Here is a 25225-nt window from a genome sequence, read left to right as displayed (position 1 = left end):
CACTCCCCGAGAGAGCGAGAGACAAATCTGCATCCCCCTGTCATATTTTCCACCCCTATTTTGACAGCCGTTTGATTGAAGTGTCCGTGTGTGCCGGAAAAGCTTCGACGGGCTGGGTGGAGAGTAAAAGCGGAGAGTGACGATCCCCATCAAGCCAACGCAGAGCGCGAATCGAGCCGAGAGAGAGTGTGTGTGTGAGAAAGAACGACGACGAGTGGAGCGGTGAAAATGTCGACAAACGATGCTAACTTTATGCTGTTTCCAAACATCAACGATTGTTCGTACGTTTCGTGCTACTGGTAAGTGTGATGATTTAATAATTGCCCACCTCCCCCGCCGTTTTTTCCTTCTGCAAACTTAAACCTTACCTTTGCGTACAGCATGCAATTCTTTCGCCGCTTTAAATAAGGGATAATTGTTTGAAGAGTGTGCGAGAGAGCGAGACAGCGAGAGTGAGTGAGATAAAAGTTGTACCATTTGTTTGACACAACAACAATCGTCTGCTGGTGCTGTTGCACTGGAAGGTGGCTCCCGGGCGCTCAATCAATCTTTCTAACATCAATTTATGTTTTCCTTTCGCCTCGTCGAGCATACATAAACATGTGCACGCATCTACCAAAAAAAAAAAATACTACACGGTTCGCACACACGGTTTCGGCCTGCGTTCACTTTTGCGACAAAGAAAGCTTCTGTTTATGTTGTAGCGCAGTGAATGAAAGAGCGAGACAGCGCAGTAGTATGGAGCGAAACCGCAAGATGTATGGAAGAAAAAATACGACAGCGAGCAGCAAACCGATGGAGACGCCTGGTGGTAGGTGTAGAAGCGTTTATTCGGTTCTGAGAACCCAGCACGAAAAGAGCACACAATCGGCCAAACGGACGCAGTGCCGTATCGGCTTGCGGAACGTTAGGCTTACCGGGCCGGGCAAAAGACGATGGAAATTTTGTGTGGCCGAAATATGCTAAAGGTTGTGAGGTTAAATGCAATCCTACGACACACTGCTGCTGTGGTGTTCTCGTAAGCCCGGCGATGCTTTTTCGCCCTCTTCGCATTTTACACATGACCGGCAAAATGCTTTCACAAAAATGCGTGTGGAATTCGTCTGTTCTCGTTGCCTTTTTGTGGGTCTCCAATATGTTGTCGTCGTTGTTGGGTGTTCTGTTTTGTGCTCCGTTCGTTCCGGGTGGTGTTTCATTTGGCTCTGGGATTCTTGGAAGAAGGAAAGTTGGTACAATAATGTGAGAATTGCGTCAGTAATCTTTGTGTTAGAACACGTAATTTTAGCAAAGCTTTAGTCGCTTAAAATCTTGTTTTTTAAGCTAATTACACGCTGATTTTATGATTAACTAGCGTATCATTGATGTGATTAATATTCTTCAGGATGGAACATCACTGAAATATTAATTTAATCATGATTCTACTTTGATTAATATTCCATTAGTCTTACTAATGCCAACTGTCAAAAGTGCTTTTATTGCAGGGGTTGCGAATTCCCACAAACTTCCCACAAAGCTTTCCCACAAACGCTTGCAGAACTTTCCGACATGACGGATGTGTCAGCCGTGGACGATTTGTCCAGAATTAAGTTCATGTTGTATTATATATCCAGCAATTGGGAAGTATTCAGGCTCAACTTAGGAATATTCCAAAATTGGTTCGACAACCCTGCAAACGTTTTCGTACTTATAATTGCAACTTATATTTCGACTTTACCATCAAACGAACCTATTGAACTGTTGACGAAATGCAGAATAAATGCATCAATGAATCAATATCATTGAAATTGAAATTATAAATTATTCCACTGCCTGCTGGCAACACTGGCACATCTATATAGTGGGAGAATTATTTCATTAATAAAACCCCTTTTTCATGCAGTCAAATGCCTATGGATGAGCACAAAAAAAACACCCGTTGGGGTCTGACTAATAGTATATCCGGGGTAGCACATGCCGCATAAATAGGTAAATGCCAGGTACCGAGATATCCCTTTATGCGGGATTATTCCGCTGGAAAGTGGAAAGATTTTTAATCATTTAATTTTTGTGCACCGTAATGGAATAATTTGGAATCGGAATAGCGGATAGAAATGGAACGTGCGGTCCGGTGCACATTTTACCTATTAACGTCATTTCCATTACATCCACGTAATTTCATCAGCGCGAAAGCGGCGTATCATTGACGATAAGGCGATGGGTATGACATTCCAGTGGGGTGAATTAAGCGAAAGAGAGACATAAGAATGTTTATACAGTCTTGCCTTTTTCTTATTTATGCTACCCAATCGTCATCAAACTGGCTAACGTTTTTATTCCACGCCAGACAAACGGAAAGCTAAAACCCTCGCTTTTTCCTTGCCTTTCTTTGGGTTTTCTTTTCATCGTATTTTATGGCTTTGCCTTCGCCTTGCTGTGATGCTCACTGTGGGACCTGTGCAGCAAGTATTATGCCGTCGTGTTCGTGTCGGAACATACGGCAAAGATGCGGCCAAAATGCTGCGGAGCACAGTACAATTGCTTGCTGTGTCAGGACATTACCGTCGTTGTACGGGTAGCCAATATTGGACTAAATATTCAACCGAACGCACCGAAGGGAGTGCCAAAAGCATGACATTTTTTGGGAAGCAACGACGTTTCACGTGTCCGTCCCACCGAACAGAATGATGGGTGGCAGAGTGTTTGCTGCTGGCTCGCCCGTAACCCCGCAACCATCATTATCGTCTACAACTGCAAATGAAAAGCATCTTGGCGCCGAAGGTTAGCAGAATCTTGCCAGTGGCACCGCAAAACCCGAAACGGAGCACATTGAGGATATGCTTTCTTTTACGTTCAATGTCCATCGGTCCATTTGCACTCTGGCCTTTGAATAATGTTGTAATGTTTTAGGTTCCGTATCTTTCGTCGTATCTCTGCCCGAGGCTTTGCAATGGTTTCGTATTATCATGCGTCCTCCGGACCGTCAACGTCAATCGTATTCCGGGGGCAATTTTATTCGGCCAGTTGTTCCATGTTGATTATTCTAACACGTTCCAGTCATTGTGCAAATATTGCGTATGGGTGAACGATAATGGTAATTTCTTTGCCATCCTCTGTTCTGTGTTAAACCTTTCTCAAGCGGTTGTACATATTTGTCTACGTTAGATTACTACCGTTCACAAAAAATCTTAGTTAGTTAGTTTAGTATTTTTTTTTTACTTAATTTTCTTATCATTAATTTTAATCATACGTTGGTGATATGATTCATGAGTTCGAATATTTGACTCTTGAGTGTATTTACTTGTTAGGTACTCACCTACCGAAAAGGGAACTTAACAACGAACACAGTTAAGAAAACCTTCCTGTGAGAATAAAAAAAAAATTATACTTAAGTAAAAAAAATTTTAAATAAAAAGTAAAAGGGGGGAACCTGAAGTGTAGACTGTAGTTGTGAGCTACTCTTGGTTTATTCGATCTTATCTTCGCGGAGGTTTATCTAATCACTAACTCTTTCGTCTTCGTGACGTGTCTTTATAGTTCACATGCTTGACACAGGGTGACTATTAAGTTTTAAAATCTTCTTTGTATTTATATTAACCCAATTGATGATATTCTCAGTACTAATCGAATACTTAGATAATATTAAGAGAATTTTGAATTTTTGAATAAATTGTTGTTACTCCAAATTATTTTAAGCATCATTATATCAATATATAATTACAGACTAAGTGTAACGTTAGGACATTCTGTACCAAGAAATATCTTTGAGAATAACTTTTAAACATTTATTTTGTCTATCAAAGTTTCGTTACTCGAAATATTAAACAATTTAAACAAGGAATCATGCGTTCATACCGCATGGCAGCTTGGCGGAATGGAGTTGACAGTTTTTAGCGTAATTTTATTGGCAATTAGATATTCATGTAATGACAACAGGCCCACTACAAGTTACGCTGTCAGACACGTCGCAAAAGGAGCTCATGGGGAATTTGCACGCACGGGCGTGACAGAACAATCAGATATACATGTGTTACGCTTTTTTTTATTCTTCCACTTCACAGTCAATAACCTTTGCGAGCGAACCTTGAGCTGCTATCAGCTTTAACCTTGAATGTCACGCAATATTCTTTTGGGCAGGGCATGGGGAGGTTTTTTTTCTCCGAATTTGACTGTGGATGTATGCATAATTTTCGTACATTGGAATGACCCGTTCGGGTGGGCTGTGTTTGAAGAATAGATGTGCAGAAAAAATTCTGACTTCAACTTCCTTTCGCTATTGGTCATATTGACCATATAAACGAAATCCTGAAGCTTTTTATTCCATATTATTAGATTGGATCGGATTTTCCACGCTTGGAACGTTCTAAATTCTGAAGTCTCATTTTGAAAATTCGTGATTCTCCAAGGGCATTGGACTACGTGGAATCGAATGACTCCTCTCAGTTGACCTAGAACTTTCGACATTTTATATCTCCTCAACATTTTCTTTTATTTGCCAAAAAATAGAAGCTGCTTAGTTATGTACAATAACAACTTCAATAACAGTTCGTGACAGAGCACACTTGGATGCATTCGAGCTTTTAAAACTTCAAATTTGTTTGATGGTTACAACGATTTTGCATGACGCTTTGTAATAACAGCAGAGCACCATCATCAGCAGAATGTACGGCGGTTAGCATACAGGCAAACCTCATCTAATCAGAAGTGAGCTGAAGTTTATTAATTTGATAAGGTCGCTTTGGAAAGTTGGCCCTATGACAAGAAGGATTCTTTTTTGTTGTTGTGCCTTCGATGTGTGTAATGCTTTTAATTTACTAACCACATAAGCACACGCCACGTGCAAGCATGATCGTGCCGAAGTTTGTTGGTCTAACTTTTATTTTGTTGTTGTGCGTGAACAACATGTGGTGTTGTGTTCTGAAAAGATTTTGAGACACTTTAAGATTGCTTTTCTTTGTCTCTTTGTGAAACTTGCCGTCGCGGCGTTTTGGGTGTCTTAAAAATGGGTTTTGGTTGCGATCGGACGAATGTCCTTCGCCACCCTGGAGCTGAACGCAGTGAAGCGGAACGTAACGTTGACACGTTACGAACTGACGAATGGGGCCAATAAAGCGTGGACGTAGTGTTTTGCGTTGTGCTAAACGAGTAGTCATCGAGGGCTGAAGAAGTGTGCTAAGAACAACGTTTGAGCCAACACACACACACACGCTTTTTCGGAGGGAAAATCTATCTCGAGGGATTTTGCAGTGTTTTGTAAGGCGAAGCGTTGCGAATGAGATGTCCGTAATGGAGAAACCGTGGTGGTTGGATTTTTATGCGCATCGCATGCTAACCCATAATAATGACCACTTCACAGCCTTTTTTTTTGTGCCACCGTGTGCTTTTCCTGGGCGCGCGTTTCAACGGCTCCAACGTCTCCAAGCAGGCGACTCACAGGTCACAGGTTTGATGCACGCACCACTCAGCACGCCACCAGTGTAAAGCGAATGGCGTATGTTTACCCGCCATCGTAAGCGCGCCATCGGTTGGAATTGTTCCAGGCCAGGCCAGGACGATACCAATTTGATGGCGTCCGGCGACCGAGAGACCCGCTGATATACGTCCGACCAGACATTGTACGGTGCCCCACATTGCTGGTCCCATACCCATAATTTAGTTCCGTTCTGAGTGCCCCGCACTATGGATGGTAATTTGAAAAATGGAAACCCACGGCGGAAAAGGTATCCGCACAACACCACACATCGTGACCCTTGACAGGGTTAAAGCGAAGATGGAGAGAAATAAAAAAAAAACCAACAAGTGCCCTGAAGCAGGCACTTGGTATGCGCTTTGGCTTTGGGGCTGGCCGGTATCACCGGTGGCATCGGCCAGTAACAACATTTTCCGGGAACAGGTAACAGGGTTCTGGGTGGAACCGGTGGGGTGAAAGGAAATATGGAAATCATGTGCTAACTTCACCGCAAGAACATTTCTAGAGCAATTCTTCATTTGCGAATGGTTGCTCGGGTTGTACGGTAGATCGCTTGTGAAACTGTTGCATTCCGCTTGTTATCACATGTTACCGCAGCGTAGAGAACGACGGAATGGTCAATTACTATATAACCAGCGTGGAACGCACTTCTGTGAGGTTGTGTAGATAAGGCGAAGGACACATTTCTGTCTTTATGTCAAACTTAATTTGATTACTGTGGTTTATAAGCAATATTCTTTAATTGCATACTAAACAACTATTAAAGTTATTGCCCCATTTAAACAGTTTCCTTTTATAAAATTGTTTATGAGAACTATAAGCAGTTGAGTTGAGTTTTTTTGTATTACTGTTACCATTATATCGGCGTTGGTAATACAGTTGTTGCTTGCTTTGGTTGAATTTTGTAGAATGAGATCTCTGAGGTTTTATTATCTTGTATCTTTCATAAGACAGGACCGGTTCAAAATCCCATCGTAACCAATTTTCGATATTCAGGACTAAATATCCGGTTCGGCAAAATAAAATAAAAAAAGCCTCACATGACAGCCCTGGACAAAAGCTCTTGAGGTTTTTATGTAAGTAGAAGATCAAATGAACACACCCTGTTCAATAGTTTCCTAAAGATGTTAAGGAATGCTTTAACAAGTAATCTTTGTAAAAAACCTTTTATTTCTGCTGTGGTAGACGACTTCTCTTCGAAGACATCTTCCCAAAGCAATATGGCCAGTGGCCATTAATTTGTGGGCACTTTGTTTGTAGAAATCTCCAAGCTTTTCACTTCTTACATCATTATTATTGTTTATTAATAAAATCATCTAGCTTATAGTGGTCTAAATAACTTCAATAAACGTCACAGTGAACAGAAAAAAAATCATCAAGAATCTCTGAAAGTTTGCGACATTTCCTACTTCGTCCGATAGCGTTTTGTGTGTGTAAATTCTAAACTTCTAAACTGATTCACTCAGTTGGTGGGATCTAACGGATGTATCCTTATGCAGCGCACTCTATACACAGCAATGTCAGCATAAGCAATAAGTCTTCATAAGCATAGTCATTAGGAACTAGACATAATAAGATCAACAATAATTCTAGAACTCCAAAAAGCACAGGGTAGTTTGACCATGTCTGATAATGGATGAACATTAGTTTTTAAACAAAACTAGCTAACTGGCTTTTGGCCTTTTTCTGGTTTGCTTGCCATCTAGCATATTCCTTCAACTGGACCCTGGAGTTTGGGTAGAACGACCAAATTCTATAGAAAGTTTGCTTTCCCCATCGAAAAGGTCTTGCTGTGTTATATTACTCTTAACTGTGAGTATTTAGTCCTTAGCTTTGAATAATGGGAGAATTTTGTTATCTTAATAATTCGTGTTTTGTTACATGTGTTTATATTGCGGGGGGTTTCATCATTACCACTTCGAGTAAGTATAAGCTAGACGGCTAGAAGTATCTATTAGAATTTGTGGAATTAGTCTAATTAAATGAAGTTAATTAAACAGTATGTTATCTAAATAGAATTTACATTCGTTGTTGGGGTTCGTCTCGCTAGCTGTGCTTTGATCTGTCCACAGACACGCAGTCATTCTATCCTGCGTATGGGAAGCTTACAGCACAGGTGAGATATTGTAACCGAAGGGGGTCTCTTTACCAAAGCCAAACAAGTCGATCCCAAGCATGGCGGTGGACTTTCCATTATAAACTTCTCAACTGCTCAACATCCTTCATCTCACTTCTGTAGATCTGTGTTTAAGACGATCTGTAATCAAACCACCATGTACACTATCCAAACGGAAAAGCTTAGATAATCAAGAGAGCAACTGCAACGTTGGTACACTTGAACGGCGACGCAATGTATGAGGGCATTCCCTTCCCAAACCATGTTTGTTGCCAGTGGTTTGTTTAATCTTTCATTTATGTTTGCTATGCACAGTGAAGCCCCGGAATGGAGCCACCACGCTTCTCTTTCGTTTACTGAATTACATTCTAAATGACCTTTCGCTATCCTTCGCTGTACATTGTGAATAATACGACAAGTTAAGCCGCTGCCTCGGCCAGCCCAACGCCATTTTGGGGTTGGGCTTTTGCTGGAAAAGCTTTCGATCCGGCCTGTTTATCTTGCAAACCCAATACCGGCCTCAAGAAGCCGAGACGATCAAAGACGATGGTGTGTGTCTGTCTGTGTGTGTTTTTTTTTGGTTTCCCCATTCTCCATTTGACTCGCTGCTCACACTTGTGTGTGCTTGTTTACAAGTCCTTGCCGATGCGAAGGTTTATCTCCGGCACTTGTTTGGGCCAGACAGCCACATTTCGGTTTGAAATTTGCGTTTCGATTCGGTCGTTCTGTGATGACTCTAAGAACGGTTAATCCACGTTCCGTGCACCATTTTACCGTGCAGGAGCTTTATATTTCTGTACCGCTTTGTTGTTGTTACCTTTGGGTTCGTGAACGTGGTAAAACAAACTGCTGGGATTGTGTGTTTTGTAACAAAAAAACTTTATAAAAGCAAGCACATTTTTTAAATTTTATAAAAATAAAAGATCCATTTATTTAATGCATTTAAAAAAATAAATATGGTAAGAAAATTATTCTAAATTCAGTTTTTTATATAAAAATATTCGAAAAAATATATTAAAATGATAAACTATGTAAAAAAAAGATATATCTTACACAATTTAGAATTAAACTGCGAAAAAGATTAGTGAAATGATCTATAAACTCGTAACTGAACGAGCAAACACACATGCTAGTTGAGAAGTGCTTGCACAATTCCATTGACCGATTTGCATAATTTAATATGAACATGGGTTTCGGCAGAGAATGGCAATGCTTACACCACTTACCGACGAAATGTTTCCATATGGAAATAAACAAAGGCAGATTTATTTTGTAGCCGGTTGGTTAGTATTCACCGTATCCATCAACCATATCTTTATATTTATATATATATATATAGAAAATGATCAAGAAGGTTTTCTGTTTACGTCCCTTTTCTTCTTGCGCGCTTCAAAGAAAAGTCCGTGCCCATGTCTTCTGGCGATAAAGCATGGGAAAGTATTACCAAAACATTGACAAACAGCATGATAAGCATAAGGAGTCGCGCTAGGGCCCCGGTCACATTTTTTCTTTGTTGCTGCTGCATGCCGCGTCTATAAAAGCAACGACTCAATTGAGGAGGCAGAGATAATCAATTCCAACTTGCTCAACTTCACTAGCATCACTGCAAAAACCGAATGGAATTTATTTGAATAAATCCCTGCTGCTGCTGCTGTATGGGCCGACATGTTTATCGTCTGCTCACCACACGCCAGCATGCCTGTGTGTGTGTGAAAACGAGGTCCGATGAATTGTTTTACCTTCCCTTGTGGATACATAAAACGCCGTGGTGGCATCTTCATTCGCATGCACACTCAACACCTGGTCCCTGCCTAACACATTGGAGTGATACGGGTTATGGTTTAATGTCCCTCCGGTCTCATTCATGGTTTTATTGTGAAAAACAGTCAACACTTTCAAGTCGAGAAGGATTTCTTCCATTGCATATTGAACGTGGAATCTCCAGTGCTTCACACAATACGCACTTACGAATTTGCATCCGTATTCGTCTTATTTGCAATTGAATCTATCTTATATTACTTTCAAGTCAGGCTCACTGCCACATACAATATGTGAATATACATGATGTGGGTGTAAAGCAGAGCGCTCCAAAATGTTCCTTGCGATCGTTATTACGGTGCAAGTTATTTATCGGTTTTTCACAAACCGGCCAAGTTGGGGCAAAATTTTCCAAAGTTCGTTCTCCTTTCTACGACCTTGTACCCTTGTCAGGCATTAGAAGAAATGGTTTTCTTCTACTAGCAAGCTTTGTGGGGGGCAGCTTTTTTTCTTCTTTTGCTGTTGTTGCTGCTCAAATAGGTGTGGTACGTGCGTGCAATCAACATCCATCTCAAATGTGCGTGACGTGAGGCAATGGAGTGCGTAAAGGTAACGAGCGCGTCAAGCGAAGAACAGGGACACTGTCACCCAATTTTCACCTTCGTCTACTTTGGCAAACACATCAAATGGGGTTTACACCTTTGAGGTTGTCCAATTGTGGGGGAGTTGGTGGATACGGTTGAATGTAAACTATATTCCTTACCTTATACCGACAAATGTGCCAATACATGTGCCACATACTGTACAGGAGTTTTGATATGAGGTGCTAAAGTTTGAACTGGCGTTGGGTGAATCTGATTCTGATTCATGAATCTGAATGAATCGTTAAACTGAATCTCTATTTCAAAGATTCAAGAATCCTCAAAGATCCTTGAATTATTCAAGAGCTTGTTCGTCACGACCTCAAGCTGCCTTGATCCGTCACTACGCTGAAGATCCTTCAATATTTTACGAATCGTGTCCTGATGTGAATGACTCCTCACTAAAGATTCATATGTATTACTCTGCTGAATCTCTATTTCAAAGATTCAAGAATCCTCAAAGATCCTTGAATTATCCAAGAGTTATGACTTCCATAATGGCAAGCTTTATGTCCGTCAGGACCTCAAGCTGGTTTGATCCTCCACTGCTTTGGGGATTTTTAATATTTGAGGAATCGTGTCCTGATGTGAATGACTCCTCACTAAAGATTCATATGTATTACTCTGCTGAATCTCTATTTCAATGATTCAAGAATCCTTAAAGATCCTTGAATTATCCAAGAGTTATGACTTCCATAATGGCAAGCTCTATGTCTGTCAGGACCTCAAGCTGCCTTGATCCGCTCTGAGGATTCTTGAATATTTTAGGTATCGATTCCTTATGTGAATGACTCCTCCCAAAAGATTCATGCAAATGACTCTTCTCGAAAGCTTCTTTAGCCACAGCACTAGTTTCAAAGGTTTCTTGATTGCTTTCAAGGTGAAGTGGACCATTAAGACATACAAGGCTTTCTAGTTGCAGTTGGTAAAGATGAATCCAATTCTGGAGCTTTGTTTAAGTTTCAAAACAGTGATAGATCTGAATGTTGTCCACGCTTTGCTCGATGCTGTTTAGGGCTTTCTTGACTGACAGGACTGTAAGCTTTGCAAACGTGTGAATGGCTAAAGCTTTCTGCAAAATCGATTGTACGTGACCAAAGTACTAGACATGTTGAAGTATTTCCGATCTACCTCGACATATTTACTATAACAAAAATAACTTCACCACTTTAACGTCGGAAAACTCAACATTTCTAGTTGTTCCTCTTCAATTCGTGCAACGGGATCCAACTAAAAGGTGCATTGGAGTCAAAAAAAAGATTCTAAACCTATCTCTAAATGTTCTACTTCAATTTGTCCACAATCCAGAAATGGTTCCCACATTCTCCCCATAGCTAATACAGTGCGTAACAATATTTTCCCCAAAACCCGTGCTGTAGCCGTACGAGCCGTACCTAACATCTGGAGATAAATTCTGAAACCGTGCTGTAAGCAGCTTTCACCGTTGAAAAGCTGTTAATTGGAATCATCCCAAACCAGTGGCATAATCCATCTTTCATTACCATATATATTATAATACGCAAGCAGAAGGAGAGAGTGCGAGAAAAACGAACAGAGACGCAGCCTCGATACGAAATGGTAGCCACCGAGACGTGATTACATTAACGCACGCTGCTGTCGCGCCTTCGAATTCGGCCGAGATGCGGTGGTAGATTTCAAATATCGAACGAAGGAAGTGGAATCCCAAAAATATAACTAATTATTTTTCCATTAGCAGAGGAGAGAGAGAAAAACAGAACCCCTCCAACCCAATCGCGCCCATTACGGCAACACCTTTGTTCAGACATTGAATATCGGACGCATCCTGCTGAAGCAAAACATCCTCACGGGAGCTTTTTTGTTCGCCTTTTAAAAATTATTTATTGCAAAAATATCAGCTTGCCGGTGGGGTAAATTCAATGACCAATGACCCCGTTCTGTTTGCTTATCTACTTCATCTACTAAATTACTATAAAAGTTCTGTAAATTAAACTAAACATATTCGATGTCAAGCCAGCGTACAAGATTACCGATATGAATGATATTGTTTTCCACCAGCAATTAGTACGTGTTGCTGGCGTTTGCTGTGAGGCTTTCTTTTTTCTTTTCGAGGCTTACCGTTCGATAAATCACCGAGAGGATCTCATTTGCATTGGAAATTGCGTGAGGCACGGTACGGCCGGTAATGATGAATTGGACTTTCACGTTTGCACGGAACGGGAGCAAACTGGGGGTTTGGTTCGAGGTTGGGAAGGGAATATAGGATTTCATTTTCTAATTATTTGCAAATTTATTACGCACCAAAAACCTTTTCCGCCATTCGTTACCGTGTGTATGAAGATAAAGTAATGTGATGGTGTTGTGCTTCGCATAATGGTAATGATAATGGATTTGTTGTGCCCTTTGCTGGTAGTAAGTTTTCGCGTGTTTCGAGGTTTCGCACTGAACCTGCCCGTGGTGTGGTTATCGATATTGTAATGTTAATGTCTAAATTAACCACCGGTTCTTCCATCTTTCCCTTTTTGCATAATACATTTGGGGTCAAGGTAATAATGGCAAACAATTGATAAATTGTCGAGAGTTGGGGTGGTCGTTTCACAGGGAAAATATGTGAAAGATTTGTTTAAAATATATTCAAACTTAATTGGTTACGAATAAATTCTCAAATGTATAAATTATTTATGAACGGAACAAATATAAACATAAATAGCGTATTAAATTTCCAGCATCGATATTGAAGAGTGTCACCATAAATAACAATACTCCAAACACATTCTGCCTGTGCCTTCCACCGCGTCGCGTTATCCGCATGGTTCTATTTGTATTTTGGTCGCCTTCCTTATCGTGATTACCCGACTACGGCGCATACAGACAACCGAAAATGGCATAAGTAAATAACAGTCAGCCCAAAAGTTAATCAGTGAGCAATCTGATTTGCTCCTCTAATGGAAACGAGAAACCAGACCAGTCAGCGCCAGAGCCCATTGCCGATGCGAGAAGCCGTTTGTTTGGTGGGGGGGCATGTAAAAATTGAATATGGCATGTAAATGCGTTGTCTGCTGTACGACGGAGCTTTTCGGCAAACAACACCAACAAACTATTCACGCTCATGCCGACACTGGAGACTGTAAACCGTGGCGCAGTAGTAATGGAGCACGCGAAGCTCGAGGGCAGCGATGAAAACAAGGGAAAAAGTCTGACTCAGGGCGCGAGACCGAGCTCTGGCTGGTCTTCAAAAGTAATGAAATATGGAAAATCATTGCAGCAATGAATGAATTTTTTATCATCTGTAGTGTGCTTTTGTAGCAAGAAAAAAGCGCGTGCCGCGCGGACCGTAATAAGCGGGTGCATGTAAATAAACGTTTTGGTGCGCTATTACCCTTTGTGTTGTGAGTTTAGTGTGGTTCAGTTGCAATTACTTATTTTTTTTTAGCGTGTCACACCACATAGTGGCATTGGAGTTAGCAATGGCCTTGCGAATGTACGGTATACGTTAATGGCGTTAGTGAGTTCTAGAGGTTAAATTATTAAGTTGAAATTTTGTTGATGTTTTTCAACCTAAGGTGGAATTAGTCGAGGTAGATGTGGAGATCCTCGATCAAAATAAGCTTGATTCTATAGATCATGCTGAAAAGCTTTGCACAGAATTAATTTCACCTGGTAAAAGAACGTAAAAGGTGGAAAGATGTCACCTCTGCATATTCCAGCCTGTGTTGAAATGACTTCAACTTTACCAGAAAAAGTCCTAAAACCCCCAATAATTTTGGGTAGTTCTGAATTCCGTTCAATTTAGCAATACGGCCTGGCCGTTCCTGAGTAAATAAAAAAAAAAATTCCGTTCAATTAACCCTAGAATTTATCGAAATAAATTTGGAATTCTTTCCAATTTCTTGAGCTTTTCCTACTTGGAATCGATTTTGTTCAAAGCTTTCTCGACTCGACACACAGAAAGCTTTGCATATAAGTGAAGGCCTGAGACACTACTGATACTGAGATACTGTTTATAGAGTGTTTTATAAAATATCTGAAGTTGCGTGGAACTGTCAGATAAACCTAAAGCAAACCACTACCCAGATTGCCAAGGAATGTGCAATTTCGAGGTGTATCTCTGGTACGCTTTCTAGAGCTTGATGGATCTCAAAGTCTGGGCCTTAAGCAACTCAACTTACACTATATGCATCGACCTGTATGCTATATAGACTTTGGAAGGATCTCTTTACACTCGGTACATTCCAGTTCAATATACGAATATTCTAGAAATTATTTTAATTTTCCCACTTATCACAAAACAAACTGCTGCTAAAAACATTCTTCGGAAATTCTTAATAAAAATTATTAATGCTTTGCTGTGCACGCTGATAACATCCGTATTTAGAAAAGTTGTGTAGGTAAGTAGATTGTAGCAGATGCCTACCATGGTTACTAGACGATTGTTACGACGTGGTGGTCCAGACAAAGATGAATAGCATGACTTATGCAAAAAAATCCAAAGAAATACAATTACTCTGACGAAGTTTACGTTGCTATGGCAAACTAAGCAAATAGAACTTTCGCTATCATTCCAAAAAAACCAACAACACCAGGGAAGTATGCACTTCGATTACGACCTACCAAAGTGTTTTATCTTTTCTTCAGGACGCCGGTGTATAAAGCCTTAATAGCCTTTCAGCTTGATGGTAAATTCTCTCGGTCACATACCCACTCTCTGTGGGTGTAGGATGCTGGACCACCATTTTCTCGTCGGGACAGTCGTTTCACTCTAGGTACACATTGTGTACCCTGTAACGAAGGGTATGATAAAGTAATAGACATTTGCATGGTACGCACTGTATACAAGAGTTGTACTGACCGGGTTGTTTGAGTTGTGAATAAATCACACGGTTTGTTTGCATAAGCAAGAAATATGATATTTAAATACAATAAAATGGGAACATTATCAATTAAAGGACTAGCAACAGTTATAAAAATAAAAATGTTTGGAATGCTATACAATATTTGTATGCAAACAAATAAAATTGTTTAAACACACCAAAGGGTTTATTTAAATAAAAACCTGGTAAATGCATTCGTCTTCCATCAGCTAGGGTTACGACGTTATACATCAACAATGTTTAATTAAGTCTGTAAGTTGCCATTGTGCTTTTTGGGGGTTTTATTATGCTAAACGCTTCGAAATTAAACGAAAAACGAAATGGTACATTGCTGGCCGGAAACGGTTACAGTAGCGTTTTTCTACAAAGCTACAAGGTAGCGTAGCGTTGATTTTCGCAGCACCAAGGAAATAATGCCTCGGCAAATAGGTCGTTTCCTTTCGTCAACCTTTTCAAGAGACCACGCAAGAACATCGATGGATATTTCGTTCCACCGGCATCAGATTTATGCGATCCACTCAATAAAAAGCGAGCCCTTTTCGCGCTGTTTGCCAATCGGTTGCCCTTCTTTTTTTGTTTTGTTTTGCATTTCGACCGACGACGGTTTCGTCCAAAGAAGATTGATGAGTCGAGTGGTGGTAAAGGAGTTTCGCATCGGGCACAAAGAATAACGCTGGATTGGAATGTGAAGTGGAAAAATATTTGTTGTTTGTTCGGCAGCTTGATTTTGACTTCTCGCAAGTTCATAACTTTTGGTCTATCGGTGAAATTGGTGTAAAGACAATTAAATAGTGATCATTTATCGAGAAGGTTTAAGAGTTTATGGTTGATGTAAATTATTAAATTTGTTGAATTACTTTAGCTTATTGTTTAGTAGCAGAGTTGTAAAAAGTGTGTAGAATTTTATTGATAGTGATTATTGATAGTGATAGTCTAAGCGGTTAAGTTGGCGTTGTAATGGTTTATGGGCAAATCGGTTGATAAATAATTATACAAAATACATATTTCCAGAGTTGCCTTGAACGGTTTTTGGATTTTTTTTGAACTTCGAAACTGTGTGAATTATAAAATTGAATTATCAATCAAAATTTCTAGCTCTATGTATTTTTTTAAAGATACGGTTAAGTTGTCTAACGTCGTGTTGAAAAACGAACAGTAAACAGTACATTGAAAAATCGAATTCGCTCAATAGATAGATCTAATGATCATTTGGACATTCATTCTGCGCTTGACTCTTCATATGAGAATCAATAGACAGCCAAGCTGATGGTTTCAGACCGTAAAGTTCAAGAAATTATCGCTATGTGTTCCAGAAAGCGCTTTGAAGCCGTAGGCATCTGGGGAGTTTGATATGAGCTTATGGAACATTCCATCAAGACTTAGCACAAAGCCCGCCAAAATTAAGGTCGCAATGTACTTTCGCATTCATCGAATTTAAATCTGCTGAAATACTCCGTTTTCATCTCTGCCTTTGATTGTGAATAGCAAAAGATACCGCTGACTTACGCATTCAGACAACCTTCTTCGGGTCAATCTACCTGCTAGAGTTTGAACCCGTATTGTGCACAATGGAGAAAGTAACATCCAATTTTTAATATAATGTTATTTGTTTCATTTAAATTCGGTGATGAACAGACTATAAAAGACTTGGTACGAAGTTAAGTCATGGTGATCTTTCACGTTAAAGTTTTATGCTAACGATATGAGATATTGATTAAATTGATCATTTTAGGAAGCTTTAAACGACATCGAAAGTATAAACGAGATAAAAGTCAAATTTATCATGCCAATTTGAATGTATAATGTAATTCACACGTTTTAATTTTGCCAGACCGCTGCTGTAGATGACTCAAGGACTCAAGGACGGCCAAGGAAAACACAGAACAGAAACACGTACTAATACATTAGATTATGGTGAACAAGACGGCATGGACCCGTGGGTTCAGCATGTTTTGATAAAAAAAAAACCATGAGTTTTCATTACGAAATTGGATAACGGTACCTAGCCGCAGTGCCTGTTGGCAGTTTGGAAATGACATTTTCGCAGTTCATGGAAAATGAATCTCTGCCGATGTGGCCCAAGAACATACGCCGGCAAATTGGCAAATGGTTGACCTTGTGTGCGATGGGTTCGTTTGCTGCCGAAAACGTACTGCAGCATGCATGTGCATAATGCTCGAGCACTCTCGCAAACCCGGATGCTGGTGCACTTCCGTTGGTTGTGATGCATGGCGAGTGGCAATAATGTGCTGCTACAACGCCGGAAAAAAAAGAAACAGATGTTGGGAGCTGTGTACGATGCTTCAATGTTGGGCATGCGGCTTTTAAGTATTTGCCGACCAAACGAGAGCCTGCAGGAGAGTGCATATGAATGTATCTAACTTATGTTGGATAGTGGATTTTAGCCTTAGTACTACTTGATGTCTCATTTAGTTTGCTTCGCAATTGAATCAAACTTTTGAAGAATATACTTAATTAAAAAAATGTTTAAAAAAAGGATAATCAGTCCTTTTTGTTGCTATCAATTATCAAAGGCAGTGTATTGGGGGATTTATGATGAGGTATGGAATTAAAGGACCCGTTGTAATAAAATTATCATAATTTTATTACTTTACTTTTTACTTTGATGTTTTATTTTATATCCATTTCAAGTGATCTCACAAATAACAGTGCCCATAAAATACAGTCCGCTTAAAATGTTTGCTGTTGCTCCCATCACCAAGGATTACCTACTAATCATGTTGTGTATTTGTTTCTCGTTCCCTCTCATCTCTGTTTTTTCCCTCTTTTAGCGAAGAAAATGTCTGGAAACTGTGCGAGCAAGTGAAGAAAACATACCCTTCGGAGCTGCCGAAATGCTACGCTGTGTTTGTGTCGAACGAACGCCGGACCGTGCCGCTGTGGCGACAGAAGGCGGGCCGTGGCGATGAGAAGCTGGTGATATGGGACTACCACGTATTTTTCATGCACAACCCGTCACCGAACCGGTGTCTGGTGTTTGATCTAGACACGACGTTACCGTTCCCGACCTACTTCCACAAATACGTTACCGAAACGTTCCGATCGGATTATGCCTTAACGCCAGAGCATCACAGGTAGGGTTTTTCGTTCGTCGGTGTTTCAGTTTCCTTATTCCTTTTTGGCCATCAGCTCACAGTGGACGGTTTTGCAAAACACAAACGGCAAGATAAATTTTTATAATTATTTTTATATAAGGATGTTTGTATGATACGCTGTGTTCTAAACTATATCAGCCGGGTGATAAATAAAGTGGAATGCAAATACGTTTTAAATAATTTATTGCTATCAATTTTTTAAGCTCTCATATTGTGTTCCTGTTTAATAACCAGTTTTGACAGTTTTTTTTTGTAACCTTTGAGACGACTTTTGCTGTTTTACCGGTTTAATGCCTTGGTACCAATCGTTTTTTCATTTTTCGAAATCAAATATTTACGAAATATGTATAAGACATTTAATAAAAAGCAATCAGCTTGAATTGGAAATTTTTAAATTTAAATTACGTTACATATTATCCTGTTTGTATTTTTTATTTCAAAATCTCCGATTAGAAAAAGTAAGGAATTAGCATGGTCCCATGGAGACGCCCAGTACTTTTTAAATCCTGTATGGACAGAGCAGTGATTAGAAAAATATTAATCAAAATTCGCACCAAATTGTGGTACGACGTTCTTTGCGGTTCTCGGGTAATGGTATTTAGTTAATCTTTAAAATCATATTTACCATAAAACCCAGATTAGATGGAGGCTTTATAGTTGGATTTGCAGATTAGTTACCGTTGGTTGGTTTGTTTCTAATAAAATATTGATTTTTTGGACTATTATCCCGTGCGATGTGCCCAATGCGCTGTATCTGTTAGAAAATGAATGATGGTTAGGCTTATCGATTTCACACCACCACCTAAATCAACCTTTTCAATCCCTCCAAAAACAGGGACAAAAAACAATGGCACGCTTTGATTTGATCGTTAATCAGTTGGGATGCGGTGTCAAATTTAATTCGTTTTGTTTCGTTTTCATTGTTGGATTTTTGTTTTTTGTCGTCCTTTGTTAACCTTTAAACGCCGTGCAAAAAACCCTCCTAACACATTGTTTCTTTTTTTTTGGTACAGATTCTTCAGAGTGATACCGGCAGAAAAATATTTGGCAGAGTTTTCGTCCGATCGACGGCATATGCGTAGACCGGATGGATCCTGGATTAAACCACCGCCGTCCTATCCACCAATACAGACAAGCGGTAAGCAAATCGTACCGGTTTTTTTTTAATTCACCCTGCCGAGCGGCCATGTTAAACGCTTAGCGACCGACCCAGCTGCTTTTAAAACTGTGTGAAAGTGAACGGAAAGTTAAAACACTATTTTCTTCTCGTTTTTTTTGTTTTGTTGTTGTAGCGAGCACCCACAGCTTAGACGACTTTATCTGCATGAAGCCCGGGAAAGGACCGGGCGCGGTGTACGATTTGCTACATTTCGTACAACAGTTCTACAAACCGCCGGATCGGAACATCGGTACCAAAACGCAAAATTAAAAGCACATTAAGCAAGGCACGACGTTACGCGGCGTACGAATGTTTAACGATGTCGGTGGCAATAGCTAGCGAAGAACTAATTAGCGTGCGCGGTAAAGTGGGCAATTCGGGCGTCGACTGACTGTAAAAGCGTCGCTATTACGGAGGCGAACGTGGGATACGGTACCTTATCAGAACACAACACCAGGAATACGCACCGTGCCATTGTGTAAGAAGCATCAAAGTCGGTAGCATGTTGTTGTTTTTTTGTTTGTTTTAATGCTGAACGGGACAAGGATCGTTGTGTCCGCGATGAGGCGATGAGTGCAATAAAATCGTGTAAGGGGTTTGCTACCGCTACGTAACAACGCAAAACCGATAGCCTAAGCAAACGGGGAGCGATATAGCATTTTAAAATTGCTTCCAATAATATAGCTAACCAAGGGGGTAATTTTTGCGAATGAACTCACCTTGCAGTTCATAGCTGAAAGTGAATAAAAAGATGCTTGAAGCGAAAGCCACAAAATCCTTCAAATGTTAAAGCTGCTTTCACAGCTTCGTGCGACTATTGGGCAATGAATTTCGTTATTAAAAGTAGCTATGAGGCCAGCTAACTATTCAAAGTGCACCATTGATCATTGGCTAGCAAGGGGCAAAATATATGTATTATGGTATCAAAAATCAAATAATGCACCCTAAAAAAAGATGCAAGCATTAAAAACCAATTGAGAGCTACAGAGAGAGAAAACAAACAAACTACGAATTGCGGCAGTTGCAGCAAAGACTTATTGTTATCTAATGTAATAAAAAAAAACGGTACGTCGTTGGAAAATGAGGCGTTAGAAAACATCGTCCTTGAAAAAAAAAATCAAAAATACATAGCACAATAACATACATTATTAAAGTGCACCACAAATCAGCAAACCGCAACACAAAAACACTGACAAAAAGGTTACTAAAAATGAGAAGAAAGATAACTATGGAAGCAAACCAGTGACGAAATATTGCATAGGCCGCACGTACATTACTTCTGTTGTTTAGACAAACAAGCGTAACATAAATCTCAAGGGGAATAACACACTGCAGAGATGGTATCAAAAAAAACGGTCGTTCTCAATGCGTTTACCCTTAAATGCACACAGCCTAATTGAGAAGCTAATAAGAGTTGGCAAAGAAAACAGAAAAAAAACAAAAGGTGGAAAAATCGTAACGGAACATTATGTATGGAAATGTATCTTCTACTCTACAATGTGATATTAGTTAACTAATTACAAACATTACCAAACCATTACCCGTGGGTGAAACAAAACAGAAGAAAGAGGAAACAAGCATACAACCGAATTATGATGAAATAACAAATGACACATGCAGAAACGAAAAACTCACATAAACATACAAGCACACACATACACACACACAATAACATGCAGTAAGTTGAACGTGATTCAGGCTAGATCTTTTAAACTACTAAGTTGAGGAAAGTTTTAATATGCTTCCAATGCAAACAGAACTATTTCTTTTCCTGTCAACACCATCGATTGGTTAATTAATTGTATTTTTCCGTGTGTAAGAGTTCCACTTTTATAAACATTTCTTTTGAAAGATAAAGACTGTTGTTTTGTTAAACTGGTTTAAGAGACGTTAAACTTCCGTTCGAGATCTCAGTATGGCAATTTGAACGTGAGAGCCATACAACATTTTCGCCTTATTCTCGCCTTATTCTGGCCTTAATGGTAGAACCAGAATAAAACAAGTTGAAGATGCATTCTGCATGGTATTCTCAATGTGGAATCTCTGCTGACAATTCGAGAGAGAATTCCACACCATTTGCCTTATTCTGGCCTTATTATTGCCTTGTTGGTAAAACCAGAATAAGATGAATGCAAGATGTTCTGACTCCAGACAGACTTGCCAGCTAACTGGCAAGGTGAGAAATTCAACCCTCGGGTAGAAATGCAGCTGGGTCATCCAGTAGCGTGATCGTATAAAGGCAGAGATTATCATTAAATTTTTCAATATAACATCTCCAATGAACTTAGATGGCACGGAGGCCAGTGTCATTTTTTAGATGGATGATTCCTTTTTTTATGAGAAGATTTACCTAGTATTTCCAATGAGATTGATGAAGAATCTAGTAGTTTCAATGATGAAGAAAGTTCGTTATCACCGAAAAGCTTTCTTCATAAATATTTGTCCAAACATACAAGGAGTCTCTTATACACGGGAAAATAAATAATTATCCTCCATAATCCTGAAGTGATGTAACCTCGAGCAGCATATGATCCGATTGACTTAAGTTGTGCTTTATGGTTTAGTTCATTCACCGACTCCATTTAAAAATAGTCCGTGGTTAAAGTGATTCAACTCAATTAGGAGTTAACTCAGTTAGCAATCTGACAATCTGTGTTTTGTGTGTGATTAGTTCACCGCACACGGACTACGTCGCGTAGGACGATGTTTCTTTAGCGTGCTTTTGTTTGCAGTTTTATGTAACAAGTCCGTTTTGATATTATTATAGATAGCAAAAGAAAGGAACATACATATTTTAGCTACCAAATCTAGGTGGACGGTTTCAATTTGGTTCATTTTTTAAATGTACCCCGGTGTTGCAAGTTAGCGTTTTGTAATTTTACGTACGTTAGTACAATGTTTGTTGTCGGAATATACTGCGAATGGAGCGGGTGTACAACAATGTATTTACAGGGAGTACATGTAGTTAAACTGTGAGGAAATCGTTAAATTCGGGCCTACTAGCGGAGGCTGTACTATTATTGCATATGTGTGCATATGTTTCATACGACTTATCTAACGCTAAGTTTACGGGTGTTTACGTGTATCCGCAAGTGCGAGTTCTGTAGTTATTTGAGTCCTTTTTACATCTTACCAATCGCGCCACGCTTTTAGCACACTCGCCCGAAGCATTTGTTCATTGCCAAAGTCGTCGTACTGCCGCCCTCCGTACTTTTCATGTTTTGAAGCTGTTTTGTAAAAATATTATATAACAAGAGTAAACTATTGAAACAAATAAATACACACACACACGCGCGCGCACACTTAGCTCTCTTATACAAAATTTGCACTACACAACGGCACGTCAGTTTCGTGCAGCCCAGAATAAATATTTATATTTTGGTCCATTTTAACAAAAAAAAACAGAGTAGAACACAGAGTAATTTTGTTAAATCCCCCAACGAGCACGGGAACACGTGTGAAGAAGATCAGAAGCAGAGGAGCAAAGAAAGGAGAAACTAAAAACCAGACGCCAAATTATTACTTACTGAAGTATGAACTAACTCTTTTGATAATCTTTTGCAATCTTACATTACATAGTTACACATCTCGTGGCCGGCGCACGGTGATGTTTCTGTACCTAAACACGTATGACCGCTATATGGCAGATCGTCGAGCAGCGAAAAGGGACAGTTTTTTCTGTACTTTGTGCTTATAACAAAGCGCCCAACTAGCATCTTAATGAATCACCTTAACCAATTTCTATCTCAACCGCACCCGTCTTACAATTTAGACAACTTAAAGCAGCGCAACGTGAAGGTTTGGCTGGATTTGTAGGAAAGTATTTCGAACGGAAAAGCGATAAGCTAGAAACCGGAAGGAAACACGGCACGTGTGTTCCGCTTGCATGATGATGGCCGCAGTATGTGGAACATATTTATGCGCAAAATTAGAAGAAGAAAAAACCATTACTACCCACAACTTATTCAACCAATCCAAGTCCGCGTACGGTTAAGACTCGTTGTTAACTTTTTCTCCCCTTCTTCCTCACTGTTTGTAGTTAGTGACATAATATAATTATTAACATATTTTAAATGCTACGGATTTACGATACAATTAACTGACATATGAAATCCATTACGTTTACTAGTAGCGGTACGTATTCACTATCTGTATTACAGTTTGATGAGTCTACTAAGCATTATCAGCGTTGTACATATTTAAGATTATAAACAGCGGCTAAGAAAAAGGAACTTGTGACATTTACGCGTTTAAATTACGATACTCTCTGCAGGAACACGGTGGAATAGTGAAGCGAGGAAATGGCAAACAGTGCAACAGAAAACAACTTCTAAAAGATTATCTATTGCGATGCTATGGGCTGTTGAGTTTATTTAAAAATTATGTTCAATAATAATAACGCATTTTGCGCACAAATTTTACTATTCTCCCCAAGCAAATAGGCAAACATACTGTACAGAGACAGAGAGCGTAACAGATTATCTAGTTGCCATGTGCTTGGTAACGATCTGCGGCTTACTCTGTTTTGTCTCACCATTTGTGTCAACACACCTAACCATAAGCAACCGTCACTTGGCAGAATTAACCAGCAACCGGCAGGCACTGTACTGTTGAGACTATCTTTTTTAACTGCAAGAAACATACACACACACAACAAAAATCGAACGTTAACATGTATAGCAAAACGGGAGCTGTGTGCGCTGTTTGCACGGCGATATTAAACTTTAAACATACTGATTACATAATTACGCGTAAGAACCATAACCGTAGTACACTGTTTCACTGGCTTTCAAGGGTTTTTTTTCTATTTTGGATTTTGTTGTTCAACACAAGCGTTTACCAAATGGGGTTGTGGGGTTTGTGTTCCTTTCTTCTAATTCTTTGATTAAAATATGTGAATATTAGTGTGATGTTTCATTTATTTGACTTGAAACTATCTTGCAAGAATCGTTGAAGGGATCGGGTGCCATTTACGGATTACTTTCAAATTGAACTAGAATAAATCCGAAAAGATCCTAGGTTCTATCCTTTTGGTGAAGTTTTTGCAACTTGTAATCGATTATTCAGAAAGCTTTCAGTGTGCCAGTCGAGCAAGCTTACTGCAGAATGGGTTTTAACTTGCTTAGGTATGATCTAATTCAAGAGTTATCTTGATACATTCTAGTCCTACTTGAAAATCACTCCTAAAAGGCTCCAACTTATTTTTCTACTTCAGTTTTAAAACCCTGTAATTATTAGACCACTTATAACTTCGTACTCGGACAGAAACTTAATAAGCTTGTTGGGTTTAAAATCGCGTATTAATTCCTATTGCTTTTCAACATCATCGATGCGAACGATTAATGTTGATTGAATGTATATCGCTGTCACTCTCACCCCTCACAAGGCCCTCGTTGAACCAATGTTTTAAACGCACCTAGTGTACCTCTTGGGCTTTTAATAAATATATACACAAAATCGTGCAAGTGCATATGTTTTAGGGCTTTGAATCTTATAGAAAAGTTTTTAACTTTACAAATTCACCTTTCACTGTCTCTTTCTCTCTTTCTCTCTATCTCTCGGATACACATATACACGCTGTTCTATTTCGCCACTGTACTGCTTCCAATGTACACAGCGCAAAACAAATATAGGGTCCTGTTTGCACGCGATGGACCAATTCAAAACCACTGGGCTGGGAACGTGTTTGTTATGTGTAATGTTGGCGCGAAGGCAGCCATGTTTTTTAGCACAATACCCATTTTTTGGTATGAGGAACAGTTTGCCGTCAGAGCAGAGCAGCCGTATGAGAACAACAATAGAGAAACCAAACCTCCCTTTTTCCACCATCAGCAGTTTTTTGGTTCCGTTTTGATGTGCGCAAATAAGCGCGGTACGAGATAAACAAATTGATAAGCTAGGTAAACAGTAGTTATATTAATGATGTAACGCGATAACAAACTTAGTAGCTAATCGTGAAATATTAACAAAAGTAACTGCATTTCATAGCCGTTTAATAACCCTATTTTGCTATATATACTCTAAATAAAACGATATTAAACCCAAACTAATTGAATCGTCACACCGAAACATGCTAAAACTTAACATAAAAAACACACAAACACAAATATCAAACTCGATCAGCATTTTTGATGTGAAC

At 39.5% G+C, this 25225-nt stretch overlaps 1 protein-coding gene across 1 annotated transcript; it reads left to right on the top strand.

Annotated features, from left to right (window-relative positions):
- On the top strand, nucleotides 1-20899 carry LOC128303156 (protein N-terminal glutamine amidohydrolase). The gene is made up of 4 exons (XM_053040018.1): nucleotides 1-299; nucleotides 17604-17906; nucleotides 18941-19065; nucleotides 19220-20899. Exons 1-4 carry the CDS (start codon nucleotides 229-231, stop codon nucleotides 19354-19356), a joined length of 636 nt encoding a protein of 211 aa, XP_052895978.1. The 5' UTR covers nucleotides 1-228; the 3' UTR covers nucleotides 19357-20899.
- The last annotated feature ends 4326 nt before the right edge of the window (nucleotides 20900-25225 follow it).

The sequence above is a fragment of the Anopheles moucheti genome, chromosome 3 (assembly GCF_943734755.1).
Source record: "Anopheles moucheti chromosome 3, idAnoMoucSN_F20_07, whole genome shotgun sequence".
Taxonomy (NCBI): Eukaryota; Metazoa; Arthropoda; class Insecta; order Diptera; family Culicidae; genus Anopheles; species Anopheles moucheti.
This window is presented reverse-complemented; position numbering and strand designations above follow the sequence as displayed.